This window comes from Symphodus melops, assembly GCF_947650265.1.
Source record: "Symphodus melops genome assembly, chromosome: 15".
In the NCBI taxonomy this organism is placed as follows: Eukaryota; Metazoa; Chordata; class Actinopteri; order Labriformes; family Labridae; genus Symphodus; species Symphodus melops.
Window position 1 is genome coordinate 2,116,200 of NC_136705.1, and position 19,164 is coordinate 2,135,363.

At 45.3% G+C, this 19,164-nt stretch overlaps 3 protein-coding genes across 3 annotated transcripts; 2 read left to right on the top strand and 1 right to left on the bottom strand.

Moving 5' to 3' along the window:
* Positions 1 to 700: 700 nt before the first annotated feature.
* LOC306835651 (putative E3 ubiquitin-protein ligase TRIML1) lies at positions 701 to 4,309 on the top strand (the record flags this gene model as incomplete). Its single annotated transcript, XM_079362317.1, has 6 exons — positions 701 to 772; positions 1,004 to 1,144; positions 2,173 to 2,406; positions 2,647 to 2,693; positions 2,776 to 2,918; positions 3,003 to 4,309. 6 exons carry the CDS (start codon positions 701 to 703, stop codon positions 3,599 to 3,601), a joined length of 1,236 nt encoding a protein of 411 aa, XP_079218443.1. The 3' UTR covers positions 3,602 to 4,309.
* Positions 4,310 to 4,912: 603 nt separating this feature from the next.
* On the top strand, positions 4,913 to 10,779 carry LOC306836324 (hyaluronan-binding protein 2). The gene is made up of 13 exons (XM_079363336.1): positions 4,913 to 5,017; positions 5,225 to 5,351; positions 5,489 to 5,584; positions 5,668 to 5,778; positions 5,862 to 5,978; positions 6,068 to 6,178; positions 6,959 to 7,130; positions 7,219 to 7,316; positions 7,507 to 7,894; positions 8,838 to 8,980; positions 9,509 to 9,643; positions 9,736 to 9,881; positions 10,374 to 10,779. Exons 1-13 carry the CDS (start codon positions 4,958 to 4,960, stop codon positions 10,539 to 10,541), a joined length of 1,872 nt encoding a protein of 623 aa, XP_079219462.1. The 5' UTR covers positions 4,913 to 4,957; the 3' UTR covers positions 10,542 to 10,779.
* Positions 10,780 to 12,422: 1,643 nt separating this feature from the next.
* LOC306836328 (tripartite motif-containing protein 72) lies at positions 12,423 to 15,751 on the bottom strand. Its single transcript, XM_079363345.1, has 7 exons — positions 15,545 to 15,751; positions 14,162 to 14,554; positions 13,966 to 14,061; positions 13,649 to 13,882; positions 13,418 to 13,440; positions 13,131 to 13,264; positions 12,423 to 13,043 (listed from the first exon to the last, which is right to left on the bottom strand). The coding sequence occupies exons 1-7, from the start codon at positions 15,734 to 15,736 to the stop codon at positions 12,481 to 12,483; spliced, it is 1,635 nt and encodes a 544-aa protein (XP_079219471.1). The 5' UTR covers positions 15,737 to 15,751; the 3' UTR covers positions 12,423 to 12,480.
* Positions 15,752 to 19,164: the final 3,413 nt, after the last annotated feature.

Genomic DNA, 19,164 nt, shown 5'->3' on the forward strand with positions numbered 1-19,164 from the left:
AAAAATAATTTTTCCCGTTGGGCCTCATTTTCCCGACACGTGTGACTGGTGTCCGTAGATCCCTTAATATACGGATGATGCCTCCTGGTGTCCATAGTGAGGAAGTGCATCGCTGTGCAGAGCGGCTAAATTAATCTGTTTTATCAAACTGATAAAGACTAAACATATATTTCTGGAGCACATTAAAGGGGACATATTCTTGTCCAGTGTTTTTGAACATTTATCTGGGTAAGCTACAACCTTTGTTTGTGGTCTGCATAAGTCTTAAAACACAGACAAAAATGTGCAGTCTCAAATGTGCTCTCCTTGTGATGTCACAGTGGGATTCTGGGGGAAAAAAAAAAAACCCTCACCTGTGTTGTCTCCATCAGTTTGCCACAGAAGCTCAAAGCTGAACTTGTTTCGGCACCAGTCGGCCCACCCTGCAGGGTGAGAGGGCCTTATTGCATTTAAAGAGACACACACCAAAACGGAGCGTTCTGAGAGAGCTGGTTTCTACAGGGTCACAAACCTCCTCTGCTGCTTGATTCATGTTATATTTGAACCAAAGCACAGCACAGATGTTTCTCAGAAACATCTACATACTGCGCCTTCAAATAATCAGAAGCTTCTAAAAGACAGATAGATAATTTATTGATCCCGAGGGAAATTCAAGGTCGTAAAATGCAATTAATGCCGAATTCAGAGATATTTTGTCGACATGATGAACGCGGATCAGAGCCACGGGACTGAGACCCCGAGTGTGCATGCTCCCGTACAGCCTAAGATCCAGGTACTTTTACACATGAAAGTCAGAAGTCGGATACCTGCGTTTTCAGTCAGTATTTTTATGACAATAATAAATAAAATAGCAGGGTTTAATCTTAATATATCTTGAGAACACACAGATAATTTTACCATTTAGTCACAAAGCCTTAAACTACATAAAATATTAAAAGTGTTTAATAAACACGACAGGACAGTAAATCTGTCTCACTGTAAACTGCTTCCCCACAAATGAGAGGACGTTGGAGTTTTGCTGAATGTGTGTGTGACACCTTTTCTACAGGAGACGTTAGAAAAGCATCAGGAGTCGTTACAGAAACAAAGAGACGCTGTGAAGTTCAGACTGAAGAAACTGTCAGCGCGGCAGTCAGAGATCACAGTAAGTCCACACCACTCAACAAAGTCAGAGGTCACAGTAAGTCCACACCACTCAACAAAGTCAGAGGTCACAGTAAGTCCACACCACTCAACAAAGTCAGAGGTCACAGTCAGTCCACACCACTCAACAAAGTCAGAGGTCACAGTAAGTCCACACCACTCAACAAAGTCAGAGGTCACAGTCAGTCCACACCACTCAACAAAGTCAGAGGTCACAGTCAGTCCACACCACTCAACAAAGTCAGAGGTCACAGTAAGTCCACACCACTCAACAAAGTCAGAGGTCACAGTAAGTCTCTCATCATATCTGAAAATTAAACTTAAATTAAATTTTCTTCCCTTTTTAAGATTTTGGTTGAAAGTCTTTAAGTCCTGACAGAAATTAATAACCCGTGCTCTCTGAGAGAGGAACAAAGAAAATCCGTCATCTGTATCAGTTTCTAAGTCTGTAAAAACTTCTGTCTGATAACTTAAGTAAGAGCAGGCAGAAGAATCAAGAGCCACAAGTTTAAAATATGAAATATATTAAAGTAGAAGACAAAAATGAAAAATAGAAACAACGTGTCCTTAAACTGCTCTGTGTGCATTACACGCTGCTAATTACCATCCACTATAAACACACTTACACACAGGAACAGGCCATGAAAATGAATCAATCTATGGCACACTGAAACTCAACACACATGGTCAATTGTCCATTCATCACTCTTAAAGTTATTCCGGGTCAGAGACTTCAATGAAAACTATAATGAGGCTGCGTTTATTCAACCTCTACTAAATAAAACATCAAATAAAAGAAAAAGTGGAATCAGGGTTTGGTCTCCCGCCGTTTGTTCAGTCAGTGAAAACCATTTAAATTAATTCAAATTCACAAATATTCCTCACCTGTTCATGGGTGAGTTAGTACCTGATTGTTTGTGGTAAGTTTTGAGTTCAGATTGCTGTAAAGATTTATCTGTTTTTACACCTCTCCTTTTGTTTACATGATTTGACAAAGTCATCAGTCGGTACATCTTCTGTCCAAATTAGAGAAAGTCCTCAGCGATCCGGGACAGCATTGTGCAGAAATACCAGGAGATCCAGGCGGTCCTGGAGCAGGACCTGAAGCTCACCTTGGCCCACCTGGAGATGGAGGAGCGGGCGGCGGTCTCAGCTCTGGACACGCTGATGGAGAAAAACTGTTCACTGATCCAGGAGATCGAGCAGGACCTCGCCAGACTCTCTGTGGTCCTGGACCAGACTGACACCGAGTCGGAGACTTTGGTGATTTAACTTAACAAAGCAGATCACGTTGTGAATTTGATAAAGGATATCTTCTTCTTCCTCCTCCATGTTTTTATAACATCATTTGTCCCATATGTTCATTAATCTTAAAAAGTCTTGATATGAGATTGTTCAGGTTCTGGATTCTTCTCATGTGCTGCAGAGTGAAAAGGTCAAACTACAAATATTATCACCTTCAACTTTTTTCTTTCTTAATCTTGTTTTTGTTGCTGTTTTCAGTCGTTCTTTTCGTACCCTGAGCCGCACGACGTGGACACAGCAGGCAGGTATGGATTTAAATCTGAAAGGTTGATTGAATCATGGAGCAGCGCATCAGCAGCTGACGTCTCGGTGCTCTCCGTCCTGCAGGGTTCTGGATCTGTTGAACAGGACCGACCCGTGCCGCGTGAGTCTGGATGATGTCGAAGCCGAGCAAATCCTGAACCTGACCAACAACCTGCTGCTGCTCGTCCGCTCACAGACGCCGATCATCAAGAAGCTCATCAGGAGCTGTCAGAGCGCCTGAGTCTCATTTCTGCAGGTTTTATATCCAACGATTCCTCTTAGCATGTTTCTGATTCAACTTTTGTCTCCAGATTCCAGCGAGGTGAGTCTGGATCCTGAGACCGCCCACCCAAAGCTCATCATCTCCCCTGGAGGTGACAGCGCCACCTACAGTGACACCTGGCAGCAGCTTCCTGACCCCCCCGTTCGCTTCGACACCACCCTCAACGTCCTCAGCTCGCAGGGCTTCAGCTTCGGCCGCCATTACTGGGAGATCGATGTGACCGGGAAGACCTACTGGGAGCTGGGGGTCACCTACCCCTCCATCCCCCGTAAAGGCCCCTCAGAGGACTGCTGGTTGGGACGTGGGTGCGAGTCTTGGTGTGTGGAGTTTTTCGATGGGGAGTACACGGCCTGGCACGGGGGGGTGCCCCATCAGCTGCCTTTTACAAACCGTCTCTGCAGAGTCGGCGTTCTGTGCAGCTTCCCTGCGGGACTGGTGACTTTTATCGAGACGGAAAACATGACGCATCTGTTCTCCTTCTGTGCCGGAACCTTCTCAGACCGCCTCCATCTGGCCCTGTGTCCCGGTCACGACCACAACGGCACCAACGCCAATCCCATTGTTATCTGTAACGCGGCTTCACCGACCAGTGACCTCGGCTTAGAGTCTCTACAGAAAAGCTTTTAGCGAGAAGCTACTTTCTAATAACACTACCATGATCTGGGAGTATCCTCGATTCTGATTGGTTGCTGGGTTTGCTTTAATTCCTTATAATCGACATTTTCAAATTGAACTGTCGGTTCATTGTTCTTAATTAATGCTCCTTAAGCCCGTCATACGATACGACTGTTTAAAAGTCGTGGTAGAATGTCAGCCGAATCGTTTAGGATTCTGCTCAACGCTGTGCGACCTGACTGTCAGGCACGAGTTCGATCAATGGGAGCATTCACAAAGTCAATAAAGTTTCCTTTTCAAACTGACAGGTTGAAGTCAGTCAAGTCTACACGTTTTAAGTTCTCACTCAAAAACCCACCTGTTGTGAAGTCAGTGGTCTTGACATCCTGAAATCCACATAACTCTGCAGCTCCTTTATTGACAGGAGAAACTCTGTTGTTGTCAGGAGTGGATGGACTCGTTATTTATACAGAGTGTAAGAACCACGACATCCTCTTCACTGCTCGATGGCTCCTCGGGATGGATCCATTTCTCTAGTGCTCATTATGATGAGTTATTGAGTTATAGACAAACCAGCTGTGTGTAGAAACCAACTTTTCACGGAGGATGAGGTAGCAGATACTAAGATTATCATTGAAATGTTTCTTCCTTGTAAATGTTGCCTTGCATTCAATCACCTCATTTTCTAATTAAAAAATCTGAACACCATATTTAGCTGTCGATGTCGACCTGGAGAAGCTCATCATCTGAGTCTTGTTGGCATAATGTGCAACAGGTTGAAGGTCTGCAGCCACTGAGGAGAAAACAAAGAAATGAACTTTGCACAAGCAACATAAATAATAATAAATATAATAGGACTCGATTTGCTGGACACCATTATGTGTATTTCAAAGCTGATATTATTCTTTGGCCCACGGCTGATGTGTAGAAAGAGAGCACAGAGCACACAGAGATGTATCCTCATGTGTACCCACTTTGTGTGGATCCAAAGTCTACATCCAAACAAACAGGCTACTTTGCAAACATGCTCTCTGAGCTGTTGTGCTGCTTCTCTTTTTCTTAACCAAAGTTCTTTAAATACTTCTTTTAATTTTCTTTTTTTTTTTCTGCAGAGATCTTGATTTTTATCTGCACAATGAACCAAAAGTCTTGCAGGCCTGATCTGTGTTCTGCATGTTAGTCCTGGATAAAAAAAAAAAAGAAGAGTTCAGTGAGAGTCAATAAATCTGAGTCAGCAGCAGGGACGGATGCCAGACACCCACGTTGAACCAAAGGTTGTTGTCCTTAATGTTTAGAAGAGTGCGAGTGATCTGACAGACGGCACACTCTCACTGTACTCTGCTGGACGTCTTCTGAGCGGCTGCCGTCATGAGGCTGAGGTTCTGCTTCTTGTTCGTCCTCTTCGCGGTTCTCCTCATACCTGCTGAGGTATGTCATGCAATAGGCTCAAATATGAATTATTACACTTAAACAGCAGTGTTGATAAGTTGGCCGATGCATTTGTTGGTATAACTGCAGACGAGCTGGTTGTCCGTGTTTGTGATGAAACGACTGATTCACCGTGATTTTCTGTGATTTGGTGAAATGCCACCGCACATTATGACTCTAACACCCTGCGGTCGAATTATCATCCAGCTGAAACCTAAAAAGCACAAGAAATACCGTCATGATCATGGTCACGACCACGGCGATCACGAGCATCATGGTCCTGGGCGTCATAAACACGGCAAAAAGAAAGACACTTTTAAGGACATAATTGAAGGTAAGCGCGTCTTGCTTCGACCTTTTGAGCAAAACATTTATCATCCTTCAAGTGCAAACACCCGAGAGTGTCTGCGTGGTGAACCTGAAGATAAGACAACAGAGCTAAGTCGCTAACAAAAGACGAAAACGTTTCAGACATCTTCTTTGTGATCGTCGACGGAGCTGCCAACGATGATGAGGAGGACGACGACGACCCAAGTGACTGGCTTTATGAACTCCAGGAGCCAGAAGGTGAGATACCCAGGTACTCTATCGATGTGGTCAGACCACTTCTGTGTCTCTGAGAAGCTTTTAACTCTTCCTGTTCTCCTCAGGCGCGTGCAATCCGAACCCGTGTCAACATGACGGCGTGTGTAAAGAGAAAGGAAGGAGAAAGTTCAAATGTGATTGCCCGAAACCTTTCAAGGGAAAGAAATGCGAGAAAGGTGTGAAAAGAATCCCTTCACAGTAAAAGCTGATTGGCCGGAGACCGAAAATGTAAATGTAATCTTCTGTGTTGTTATCTCAGGTCCAAAAATCTGCAGGAAAGGGAGGTGTGGGCGTGGAGAGTGCGTGCTGACCTCGCGCCCTCCGTTCTTTGAGTGCAAATGCAAAGTGCCTTTTCAGCCTCCAGACTGCACAACATGTAAGGACGATGTCTTTCTCCAAATGCGACACACACTAACTCTTTCCTACACGTGTCCTTCTTGATCTGGTTTCTGTCTCTGTCCCCAGATTCCCTGTGTGACCCCAATCCGTGCAAGAATGGCGGGACATGCGTCGCAGAGGGAAAGGACTTTGACTGCCAGTGTCCGCAAGGATTCAGAGGACAATTCTGCAGTGTCAGTAAGTTCTGCACCGGACATTTTTAGTTGCCCTTGTCGGTCCACTATTCTTGAATCAATCCAAGTCTCGTTCAGGATCAGCAGCTGAGCAAAGGGAACCAGAGGAGAGTCAGTCGTGTCTCAAAAGGAGGCGTCGGGGGTTCGATCCCCAGCTCCAGCAGCAACATTTCCTTTGTCAAGAAACTTAACCCCAAGTTGCTCCAGCTGCTTTATCTGCTGTGTATGAATGGATGAGTCTTCACGTAGGCAGCAGCCTCGACCATCAGTGTGTGAACGTGTGAGGGCGCGACCTGCGGTGTGAAAGCACTTTGAGTCATCAGAACACTAAAAAAGGACGATACCTGCTCATGTCCAAAAAAACATTGAGGAAGAGAATTGAAACCATTAAAAGTCTGAATAGAACAAAAACAGGTTTTTGACTTTTGTTGACGTAAAATACGGAACGATGAACTCTTATGTACTTAATCACACGGTGTGTTTAAAGACAACACGGACATGTTTCTACATGAAGCCGTGATCAGAGAGGGAGAAGTCACGCCTCTGCTCTGTGTGACATCACACTAATTATTCCAAGCTCAAATCAATATTGTCAACATTGTTACGTCTCACATCGATCACCGCAACACCCTCCTCTTTGGTCCCTCACAAGTCCATCCACAAACCGCCGGCCCTTAGCTCCAGAACGCCCTCCAATGACCACATGGGTTTGTCAGGTGACCACGAGTGCTTTGGAAGGCAAACATATCCTCATCATGTCTGAGCGTGTGGCGTGCGTTCTCAGGTCCTGACGACTGCTTTGTGGACGACGGAGAATCTTATCGGGGGAACGTGAGCGAGACCGACGACGGAGACGAATGTCTCTACTGGAACTCTCACTTCATCCTCGCCAGCGGGGTCGACCCCTTCCAATCCTTCGAGGACAAAGACGGACTCGGCCCTCACAACTTCTGCAGGTCAGGTCGTCAAAACTTGACAAAGTGCATTCAGATGACACAGGAAATACACAACATGGTTCTCAGTCAGACGGGTTCTCTGACACAGGAACCCGGATGGCGACAGGATGCCCTGGTGCTTCTTCAGACGAGGACGCCGCCTGCTGTGGGACTACTGTGATGTCCTCGAGTGTCCTGATCCAACAGGTGAGAAGCCATGTCTTGTCTTCATCTCGGTAAATGTGGTCTTCACTCGGTCTCCACTCATGAATGTCCTGGACTCGTCTGGGTCTGGTCTCGGACTGGGTTCTTGTCTGTTAATCTTGATATGGTTCACGTGTTCTCGTTCTCCAGTGTCACTGTCATTTTCTTCTTCTGTCTGTTCTTTGTTTTTTAGGTGTAACACCCACTGACGTCCTTCCTACCTCCGCTGGTCCCACAGCTCCACAGCCACAACCAACAGAACCTCAACCCACAAGCGCCGCCCCACTTAAAACCACCAGACTGCCGCCTACCCAGGACCCGAGCCAGGCTCCGTCCTCTGCTCCTGCAACCACCACTCCCCTGGCCCCCCCTGCGTCCCCTCAGCAGTTCTCCACCTGTGGGAAACCTGAGCCGAAGAAAGCCATCACCAGGATCTTTGGGGGTCTGAAGGTGGCTCCAGGTGCGATCCCCTGGCAGGTGTCCGTGCAGGTGAGACCGAAGAACAGCAACCAGGCGTTCAAACACATGTGTGGAGGAATTCTCATCGAGAGCTGCTGGGTGCTGACGGCCGGGCACTGCATGTGAGTACAATCAGCAGGAATGTAAATCGAAGGGATAAAAGATAACACGCTGATTGTGGCGAAGAGTGTGTCTGACCACGCCCCCTCTCTGGAAGGGCTCGGGTGTACTCGCTGCTTTCTCGCTCCATGTCCGATTGTTTACGGTGAGAAGGCAGACTCAGAGGGCAGAACAAACACCTAGCTGTGGGAGTGTCACCCACCTGGGGGAGGGGCTACTGCCCTTTGTGATGTCATGAGGGGAAAACCAAACGGCCTGTTTGAGCACACATTTTCTGAAAAGTGGAGCAGGCAGAAGACGGAGAGGATGGACTTTTCTCCTCATTGGGGGGTTTGTAGACACTTGGTACGCCCCAACTGTTGGACATGTCTTTACAAACTTGAGCTTTTTCTCAGACTTTCGTGTTGATCCCTAAACGAGAAGTCGGGAAAGCAGACTTGATCTTCCCTCCTATTCGACGCTTGGAGGTGTCGTCACTGAGCTAAAAATGTTGAAAGATAAACATTTTTAATCTTCTAACAGCCGACGTGCAAAGGCCGCAAGCGAGACATTGCACTCGGACCTACACAGACAATGAAGAGGTTTGAGAGCGGTGTGCAGCACCAACCACATCCTACCTGAAAGACCCTTTAAACCTTCAAATAGGAAATGACAAAAGGACATGGAAACATTCGTAGCAGAACCTGTAGTTAGGATTATTATTATTTTAAATATTGTATTAGCCAGGATCGGTGCAACCCCCCCACCTCCTCTCATTTCCCGTCTCTCTTCAGATGTACGATCTAATAAAGACCCAAAAAGTCTCATGAAGCGATGAAGGTTTGTGTCCCTCAGATTCCTGCAGGCTGAATCAAATGTTTTAACTTTAATATCAAATATTAAATCCTCTAACGTCGGCCATATGTACCGTGGCGTAAATGTTGCATGTTGTTTGTGTTTGCACAGCGAGCAGAGGAAGGACATGCAGGTGTTGATGGGGACTCTATCCCTGGACACTGAGGAACCTTCAGAACAAACTGTGAACGTGGAGGAGGTCATTCTTCACGAGAACTACAGAGAGACTCCCTCAGCTGTTTACAACGACATCGGTGACACTTCTCACTCATTCTCTCTCTCTCTCTCTTCACACGCGAATAAACATGCTGCATCCCAACCTCTATCTCAGTGTCAGGGCTGGGCTGCACGGGGGAGTAGTGTTCGAACCCCCATCTGACAGGAGCCTCTCCGTGTGGAGTTTGCATGTTGCATATGTGGCTTCTAAATTGTCCGTAGGTGTGAATAAGAGAGTGGCTGGTTGGTCTTTGGACTGTGGGAGGAAGTCAGAGAGAAACATGCAAACTCCACACAGAGAGACTCCTGTCAGACGGGGATTTCCTCGCTCTGAGAAAACAACGCTAACCCTCCCCATGTAAATCTGTCAAAGAAAAAAGACGAGTTTTTTAAAAGTGTTTTTTTTGTTATCTATCATAATTGGGCTTGTGTCATATTTAAGAAGGGATGTTGACGACGCAACGACACATTTTGACAACCTCAGAACTAAATGTGTAAAAATGAAGAAATTAACATTTTGATTGTGTTGTGTGTGTTTGTGTTTTTTGTATCTGTTGTGTGCAAAGCGCTGTTGAGGCTAAGCGGTGCTAACGGAGTTTGTGCCAAAGAGTCTCAGTTTGTGAAGGCGGCGTGTCTTCCTGACGGCCCGCTGCCTGATGGGACGGAGTGTACCATTTCAGGATGGGGGGCCACAGAGACGTGTAAGACCCCTTCTAAAATACTCTCTCTCTTTAAAACATTAAATCCATGATTTCATCCACGTATCTTACGGGTCATCTAATTTGTCTTGCAGCTAATTTTGGATCCAACCATCTGTTAGAGGCCAACGTGCTGCTGATAAACCAGGAGAAATGCTCTGAACGGGCTGTTTACGGCGGTGTTCTGGATAATTCGATGTTCTGTGCCGGTCACCTGCAGGGAGGGGTGGATTCCTGTCAGGTGAGTCCAGGAAATGTGCCAATTAAAACAGCGCCCACTTAAGGTCTCTGTGTGGAATTACACCGTCGTAAAACTTTAAGAAACATCTGTTTCTTGCTCGCTCTCTCCAACATGTAAAAGTCTGTCTCCAATATTTCCTGTACATCGGCTTCTTGCTCGCTCTCTCTCTCTCTCTTCTCCTCTTCATGCGTCTCCGTCCTCTTCCTCGTAGCCTCAGCCGTCGTATAACACGGCTTACACGCCGCCTACCAAATAATGCACGTTTGGCTCGTGGAAACACAAACAGGCTCAGGCTTTACTGAACCAAACCGTACCGAGCTGTGCTGATCCGTACCGGGCTGCTTGGCGGGCGCACTGTGGACACGAGAGAGACGACTGTTTGAAGAAAGGTCACAGACTGCTGCTCCAAGTATCTGCATGTCTGACTTAGCGTAGCGCTGTCTTTAAAGCGTGTGAGTGCAGCAGCGTGATCAGCTGTCTCGTGTGTTTCAGGGTGACTCCGGAGGACCTCTGACCTGCAATCAGAACAACACTCACTCTGTTTACGGTATTGTGAGTTGGGGGGATCAGTGTGGACGGAAGAACAAACCCGGCGTCTACACACGAGTCAGCAACTTCCTGGACTGGATCAGGTCGAAGACTCAAGCAGCACCTGCATAAAAACAAACTTTGTAACTCGCAGCATGCCAAAGATTCGGTCTGTGTGGTGACATCGTGATAATCTGTGAAGTTTTTCAAAACTGTGTTGCTGAATGTGTAGTTTGATTTTCACCTGGTACAAACTGATAACTTGATATCTAATGAATCTAAATGTCAGAATGGGCTTTTCTCTTATCAAAACTATCAGAAGTTTCATTAAAAACACACGATTGCCCCGAGTGCATGAAGGGGAAAAGGCTTTCTGTTCTTCTTCATTGCACCAATACGTCCCAAAATGGGTTGAACCATTTGTGTTAGGATAGGGGGGGTGAAGAACTAGAACACTTAACAAAAGGCAGATATTTGTTCGGTCTTTGGAGACCGAACAAATATGTTGGTATGCTGAGATGTTGGTAGGTAATGTAGAATAATCTATTGTTGTTTTTCTATCCTGCACCCGCATTAGACTCTCTCTCTCTCTCTCTCTCTCTGTCTCTCTCTCTCTCTCTCTCCCTTATCTCTCTCTCTCTCTCTCTCTCTCTCTGTCTCTCTCTCTCTCTCTCCCTTATCTCTCTCTCTCTCTCTCTCTCTCTCTGTCTCTCTCTCTCTCTCTCACTCTGTCTCTCTCTCTCTCTGTCTCTCTCTCTCTCTCTCTCTCTCTCTCTCCCTGATCTCTCTCTCTCTGTCTCTCTCTCTCTCTCTCTCTCTCTTGGTAAAGAATATGACTGGAGCACATGAGACCTGTAGAGCTTTGTGTGAATGAAGAGAAGGAATGCAGATGAATGGATTTGGTAAATGGAGTTCTACTTTAGCTTTATTTAACACTTGTAGTTGATTTAAAGAATATACAGTCAAAATTGAAATACGCAAACACAACACGAGCACTCAGATCCAATCGGGTGAAGTCTTCAAAGTGTTCTGCTTGATGTTGGATGGTTTGTGGTGGGTTTCTTCGAGGGATACCTGGAGACGGGATTTTAAAAAGCCTGTTTTTTTAAGACACAGAGGACAAGACTTGAAGATAAGACAGTGTCCTCTGTCTCTTGTGTGATGTTGTCACCGCGTGTCCTCTGTGGTCTGCTGAGCTGAGGGGACACTCACTTACACTTGGGTCACTGACTCTGTGAACCACATCCAGTCCTGCTGCGAGAAAAGATCAGCTTCTCCGCGGAACAAAACGCTCTCTGTGGATGGAACTGACACCACTTTCAATAATTAAATATTTAATAACTGCACGCACTGAAAAAATCATGAGAAACCACGATGAGTTCCCATGTCTTCTATCCCCCTCCCGCTCTTTTTTCTCCAGAGAACGGTTCTTTGGGCTCACCTGGCGTGGAGCCAGCTGTTGTCATGGCGATTTGTTGTCATGGGGGGGGGGGTTCCTGAAGTCAGGGAGTCAGCACGTGGCTCTGCTCTCCCTCTACCAGTGTGTGCAGTCGTATGACATCAAACATGCCAGAAAATTATCTGAAAGCTGATTGGACCATGATCCGCCTGATTCCGCCGTCGTGCCTCAGTGTACACTGCATGAGTGACGACGCACGGTCGGGATTAAATTCGGCCAAAAAAAAAAAAAAAGGAGTTTAAATTGGACTGAAGTCGCAGAGTTGAATGCTTGGCATGAGCAAACAAGACACCTGGATGTTTCTGTGAAGCTGTATTTATGTCTTTGTCACCCGGTCAGTTTCAAACACACTTTTTTTTTCTCTTTTCATTTATTAGAGCAAAGATTCCCAGCGAGGGACACGCTTCAGTCTTTAGGAAACCACACGTCATTACCGACCTCTTAGAGAGTCAGTGACCCCCTGTCAGAAACTCTGGACACGCCCCTGCTCTCACAGACAGAAGAGTTTATTGGACTGATGATTGGGCGGAGGATTTTAGAATTCTACAGCCACACGCGTTTTAAAAGCGTGTGACCTTTGAAACATTTGTCAAAGTGTCTTTAAGTTTGATCTCAGAGGTCTTTGATGGAAAACAAAGTGAGCGGCTGCTGGTTCAGTCCTTTCACGTCGATGCAGGGGTTCAGCATGGGGAACAGAGGCTCTGTGCACTGCACACAGAAAGTATGAAGCAGGCTCATAAGATCAGCGTCAAAGAACGACAGCTCCCCCTTCTGGAGGTTTGCGAGAATGCCCAGCTTCCTGACCCTCCTCCCCACTGACAGCTGCTTCTCCTGGGTGTCGTGACAGGCCAGGTACTGTCCATCTCCGTGGTAGATGCACCAGGATGTGCTGTTCAAATTCACGCTGGACGAACTCTGACTCTGATGATCTGTTTTATCACCTGTTCCTGTGGTGACGCCGATCAGCCAGTACGGTTTCTCCTGAACAATGACCTCCCAGTAATGTCGACCACAAGTGAAACTGTCCTGAGCCAGGACGCTGTACTGGGAGTCGTACGGCCGAAGGCTCAGAGTTTCAGTGACAGGCTGCCTCCTCCAGAACACCTGCCTCCTGTCACTGGATATCTCCAGTTTGGGATGGGCTGTGCTGCAGTCCAGAGCAGGAGAACTGAGATCTGCAAATAAAAACCCACATTCAGCACACAAACACAGAGATAGAGGGAGTTTATTTTGGACTGACAAAAGTCAGGTTCTTCACTGACATGACCACATTCGAGGAAAGTGTTGGGACAGAGCCACGGAGAGGTCATCCACCAGCTTCTCCACCGTCCTCATCTTCTCGGGGTCACACAGGGCTCGGTCTACTTCCTGGATCGGCGCTAAATCCAAAGGGTCGCTGCAGAATCACAATCAGAGTCAGAAAGCCTTTCTCGTCATTTTAAACTCTGCACACGACACAAATACGACAAAATCCCTGGACAGACTATGACTATACTGTAACTAACTATAATACAATAACAGCTGAAATCAAAATGTGACGTCGACTCACCTAAGACTCTGTGCTGAGATTTGCTGTTTGAAACAAACAGGTCATGCATTACTGTAAACACTGCAACTACAGTAAACAATGAAACAACATCTATAAGAGAAATATAGATAATTACAGTAAGAGTTTGTCTTTGTTTTTAAATTATGAACAAAATATGTAGAATTATATTTGTGATCGAACTACCCCTTTTTATTTTTGCACCTTTTAAAAACAGAGTAAAACATGAACTACCTTCAGGAATCTGAGATGGTTTGTTTCCTGGAGGAGAGATTTGCTGGAGGCTCTCATTCTGTCGATCTCTTTAATGTGAGCCTCCATGTTCCCCCTCTGAGCCTCCAACCACTCCGTCATGTACGTCTCCTCCGCGTCTAAAATCTGCATCATCAGACGCTCGTCTCCATCCAGGACCACACGGATCCGGCTGTACTTATCCGACACTCTCTCCCTGATTTCTGCTGCAGACTTCTAGGAAATAAAACGTCCAATAAAGTGCATAGACGGCAGGATTTTTTACAAAGAAACGTTTATATTTTCCACACGGACTGTACCACTGTTTCTGTGTACAGCGACTCCAGGTCTTTGATGGTGTGTTCTGCTTCCCCTCTCCTCTTCAGCAGCTGACTCATGGTGTTCTCCAACATGCTCTAAACAAAGAAACACAACAGACCTATAGGTGTGACGAAGAGCACGGCGATAACTCACAAGAAAGCAAAACACACATGCCACAAAATGATTCCTATTCACCTTGTAGTCTGCACAGGCCTCATGCAGCTGCAGCGCTCGGTGGTTCTTGTGCGAGCCCAACAGCACACACAGACAGCACACAGGGACTCTCTCTTCTGTGCAGAAGAGTTTGAGTTCATCACGATGCTCCCTGCACTTCAGAGACAGAAGATCCCCCGTCACCTCCACCACCGTGTGCTCCCTCAGAGCAGACCTCTGCTGGTGCTGCAGGGCGTGGGCCTGACACAGCGAGGCGTCACAGGTGAGACAGGTCTGGATGGCTACAGATGGAGTCTCGATGCAGTGATCGCAGAGGATCGGTGAGGAGGATTCGGTCCCCCTGCTCTCTCTGTCTGCTGTTGGCGTCCTGTTAGAGGTGAAGTCCTTCACTCTGGTCTGAAGGTTGCTGTTCACCTGCAGATAATGTTGTCAACATCTTTCACACCATGTGTTGTGTTAATGACTGACAGTATCACAAAGTACTCAAACTTCTTTTTCACAAGACAGGTGAAGAGAAGAGAAATAAGGAAAGAAAACTACTGCACAATGTCTCAGTTTACAAACTCAAATAAGATCTGACCAAGAGTATTTGTCTCACTTCAAGTGAAAAAAATCTCATTAGAAGTCTTCGTAAACATTTTATGTGAAGTTATAAAAAAAGCAGAAAAAGGCCCGAATTGCTTCAAAGTAAAAATATCTCTCAGTGCAGAATTAGTTTGTTGAAAGAAGACATACTAACTACTTCAGATACTGACATATCACTTCAGGACACTCAACATGTAACATTTGAAGTAGTTCAGGTCTTAAAGGTCCAATAAGTAAGATGGGTTTGGTCGTTTTGGACGCCCCTGGGTTTGCCAGATATGAGAGCAGTTATCAGGTGAACAGGTGTTGCAGCGATGGAAGCGGGCAGTGGAACTGCTTCAGATAGAAGTGATTGTACCCGAGCTAAAAAGCCTCTGCATGTTTCTAATAAGCTCCAGCAGCAGAAAGCTGCTCAAACTAGGATCAATGTTGGAGATGCTTTTGAAACATGGAGAGAGGTTAGAACGCAGAAAGCTTTACAGAGCCATGCAGAGCTGGCTAAACACTGAAGCTACAGTGTCCACCACATGCAGAGCTGGCTAAACACTGAAGCTACAGTGTCACCCACATGTGACCGGCCACATGGCAAAATCAGACTGCAGTTGACCTGTTTTACACACTCGGTGTCAAGTGTGAAATGGAAACAGTCTGCAGGAGTTTGCTTGTAATTTTTGATCATGTAAAGCAATAAAAGTTCCAAACGTTGATTTTTCCTTTACTTCCATTTTGGTTTCCTGCTATTAATCCAGGCATCTTTATCTTCTGATTTCGACTAGAATCATATCACAGTTGAACATTGTGGCACCATGACGACCCTACCTGCAGAGTGAGGTCAGAGGGCAGGAAGATCTGACACTCTGGACAGAAGCATGGACCCTGGGCAGACTCGTCTGTCTCCCACACAGCCTGGATGCAGCTGAGACAGAAGTCATGTCCACACGGCAGGGTCACAGGATCTGTGAAGAATTCCTGACAGACGGGACACTTTAAAGATTCCTCCACGGTCCCCATGGTTCTGCTCTCACCTGTCGCAGCAGCTCAGGGAGTTCTGAGTCTCTGGACTCCGGCTCATGAATATTTCACAGCCGCTCACGTGCCTCAGAGTCGGATTACTAAAGACGAGCTGATGTATTCTAGCAGCGATTTCAGGCCATTGACTCTCAGCAGAACACAAACAATAAAGGCAGAGTTTCCAAAAGACTGGATTATATTACATAAAATAATCACAAGAAATTCAAACAAACATGCTGTACTTCTAAAAAGTCCTTCACAAATGATGGAGACTGATCCAGACTGGGCACGTTCTCTACATCTGGGCCCTATACACAGAAAATACGCAGACAAACAATGCGAGCTTTGAGAGGCAGGGTAAATGCAAACAAGACTTTATTTAAAGTTTGGAACAAAACAGAAATTAAGAATTTTCTTTCTTACACAAACATGTGACGTTTGGAACAATTATGTAGAGAGACCATTTTTTAAGAATATGGACAACTCAATGGATTCTCTCATGTGTGAACTGCCAGGTGGCGTTTTAGAGTTCCATTTAGTGTAAATCTTTTACCACAAACTGAACAGGTAAATGGTTTCTCTCCTGAGTGAACTGCAGAGTGTTGCCTCAGATGTCCATTTCGTGTAAATCTTTTACCACAAACTGAACACTTGAAGGGTTTCTCCCCTGTGTGAACTGCAGAGTGTTGCCTCAGATTTCTATCTTGTGTAAATCTTTTACCACAAACTGAACAGCTAAATGGTTTCTCTCCTGAATGAACTGCAGAGTGTTGCCTCAGATGTCCAGTTTGTGTAAATCTTTTACCACAAACTGAACAGCGAAATGGTTTCTCACCTGAGTGAACTGCAGAGTGTTGCCTCAGATGTCCATTTAGTTTAAATATTTTACCACAAACTGAACAGCTAAATGGTTTCTCTCCTGAGTGAACTGCAGAGTGTCGCCTCAGATTTCTATTTAGTGCAAATCTTTTACCACAAACTGAACAGCGAAATGGTTTCTCTCCTGAGTGAACTGCAGAGTGTTGCCTCAGATGTCCATTTAGTTTAAATCTTTTACCACAAACTGAACAGCTAAATGGTTTCTCTCCTGAGTGAACTGCAGAGTGTTGCCTCAGATTTCCATTTAGTGTAAATCCTTTACCACAAACTGAACACTTGAAGGGTTTCTCCCCTTTGTGGGTCTTCATGTGTACCACAAGAGCTGCTCGGTAAGAAAATCTTTTTTTACAAATTGAACAGCTGAATTTTTTGCAACTCAAAAGTTTCACTCCTGTTTGGATTCCTTTTTGTTTTTTTACTTTCTTTCCTCCGGAGCTTGTAGCACATTCAGAGGAGCTGACTGATGTTTTAGCTGTATTACATACCACATTACTCACATGTACATCTTTGTTTTGCACAGGGTTTAAATCTTCCTGAGGATTCCTGGAGCCCTCCAAAACCCACCTTGTGTCATCTGTCTTTGATTCAGAGAGTGAAGTGTTGTCAGGAGTACCTGCTATGTCTTTGTTTGGCAGAAGTTTTAAACCTTCCTGAGGTTCATCTCTCTCCTCCCAATCATCACTGTCATCAGTATCAGATCCAGAAAAGTCTGAAGTCTTGTCAGGAGTATCTGGCTGTAAATGACTGTCTGGATCAAAGTCTCTGCCTGGTTCTGCTCCTCCACAGTCCTCTCCGTCAGCTTCTGTTTTTATATGCTGTGTGTCTCTGCTCTCTTCACTTTGGTTTTCATGAAGCTGTGAGGACTGAGGTTTCTCTTCGTCTTCTTCCTCCATCTTCACGGGGATAAGTTGGAATGTTAACATGCTGATATCAAACTCCTCTGGCCCTTGAAGCTGCTCTCCTTCCTGTCTGCCCCAGAGCTCCTTCTCTTCATCTTTAATTTGTGGTAAGTTTGGTGGCTCGCTCTGGTCCAGTCTAGGGCTCAGATCCTGCTGCTCAGGGGAAACCTCGTCTTGACTCACCACCAGCTGCTGCACATCTGTGAAAACAGTGAAATACATAAAGTTATAAAAACCTGAATTTACTAATCAGATGAAACCACTGATAGCACTACTTTATAGAGGGCGTGCACGAGATGTCTCAGTGGGCGGAGTCACGAGTGACAGAAAGCTCATAGTGGTGTCAGGAAACAGCACATGGCTTTATGTCTTTTCTGTAATGAGGGGACCTCGGGGCTCAACGATCCATCACTCCACATCGATGCTTTGATTGGTTGAACAAAGATTCAATCGAATCGGTGTAAACATCAATATAGGACATAATCTTTAAGACACGCCTTTAATTTGAAATTCCCCCCGTTTCATATGCTGCGTTCCAGTTGAACTGGGAAATTTCGAGTTCTCAGTCAGAAATATGAACTGGAACGCCCCCTGAAGTCGTATTTACTAGTCGGAAAGTCGTGGCAACTTGGAGTAGACTGAGTTAGAATCCAACATGGCTGCTACGTGCATCAACAGCACTTTAAGCTGTAACTACAGTGTTTATTAAGCGCTTGTTGCTCTTTTTGTGTGATTAAATCAAACACACCGACAGTATCGTAACAGTTCTCTCTGTGGATGTGTCGTCATTGTCTGGTTTTAGCTAACTCAACAAAGGTACTCCTGGAGGTGTCCATGTTGCTTTTCCGACTTGCAACTGGAACACGCTCAACTCGGGTGTGACGCCGCCACTCCCAGCTAATTTTTTTATGTCCATAAGGTTTAGATAGATTTTAAATGCTTTTAACATTTTAAAATAAATGCACCGACGACTTGCTTTCATTCTTTTTTTGAGGACCTAGTCTAAAATGTTTTTTTGTTTTTATATTTAAACTTGCTTTAAAAAGGTTAATTGAAGGGAGGGTCTCACTTGACAGCCACAGTGATGTGCTGGTTCTTGGTACTCTTCGGTCTACAAGATTGAGTTGTGAATGCTAATCGGGGCCATGTGGAAGGGTAGTAAGTATAAACGTTGTCCAAACCTGGCTAACTCACATAAACAGAGCCTGGGCTTGTTGAAGGTGGCGAAGCTGTTTTGGTTGCCGGGGTAACTTGAGCCATAGGCTGGGATAGACAATTATCAATTCACCCTGAAGGTTTTCAGGGTGAATTGATATGCCTGCTGTGTTTCCATTTTGCTTTTTTCATATTCATATATAACCAATATCTAGGATCACATACTGAAAAAAAGATGTCCACTGAACATTTATAGTCTTTTAATCTCTTCAACTTGTTTAGTTTTACTTGAAGTGTATTTTAAGTTATTCACTATTTCATGGAGAAAAAATGACTTGGTTTGACTTCTATAAAAATAATTTACATTTATGTTTGTGTAAAATAATGAGTGACTTTTCTTTCTTTATTCTCCATTAAATATACTTACTTTGGTGACTGAAAATATTTTTCAGAAATACAATTTCAAAATGATCCCTACACAGATCTGCTCTCCAG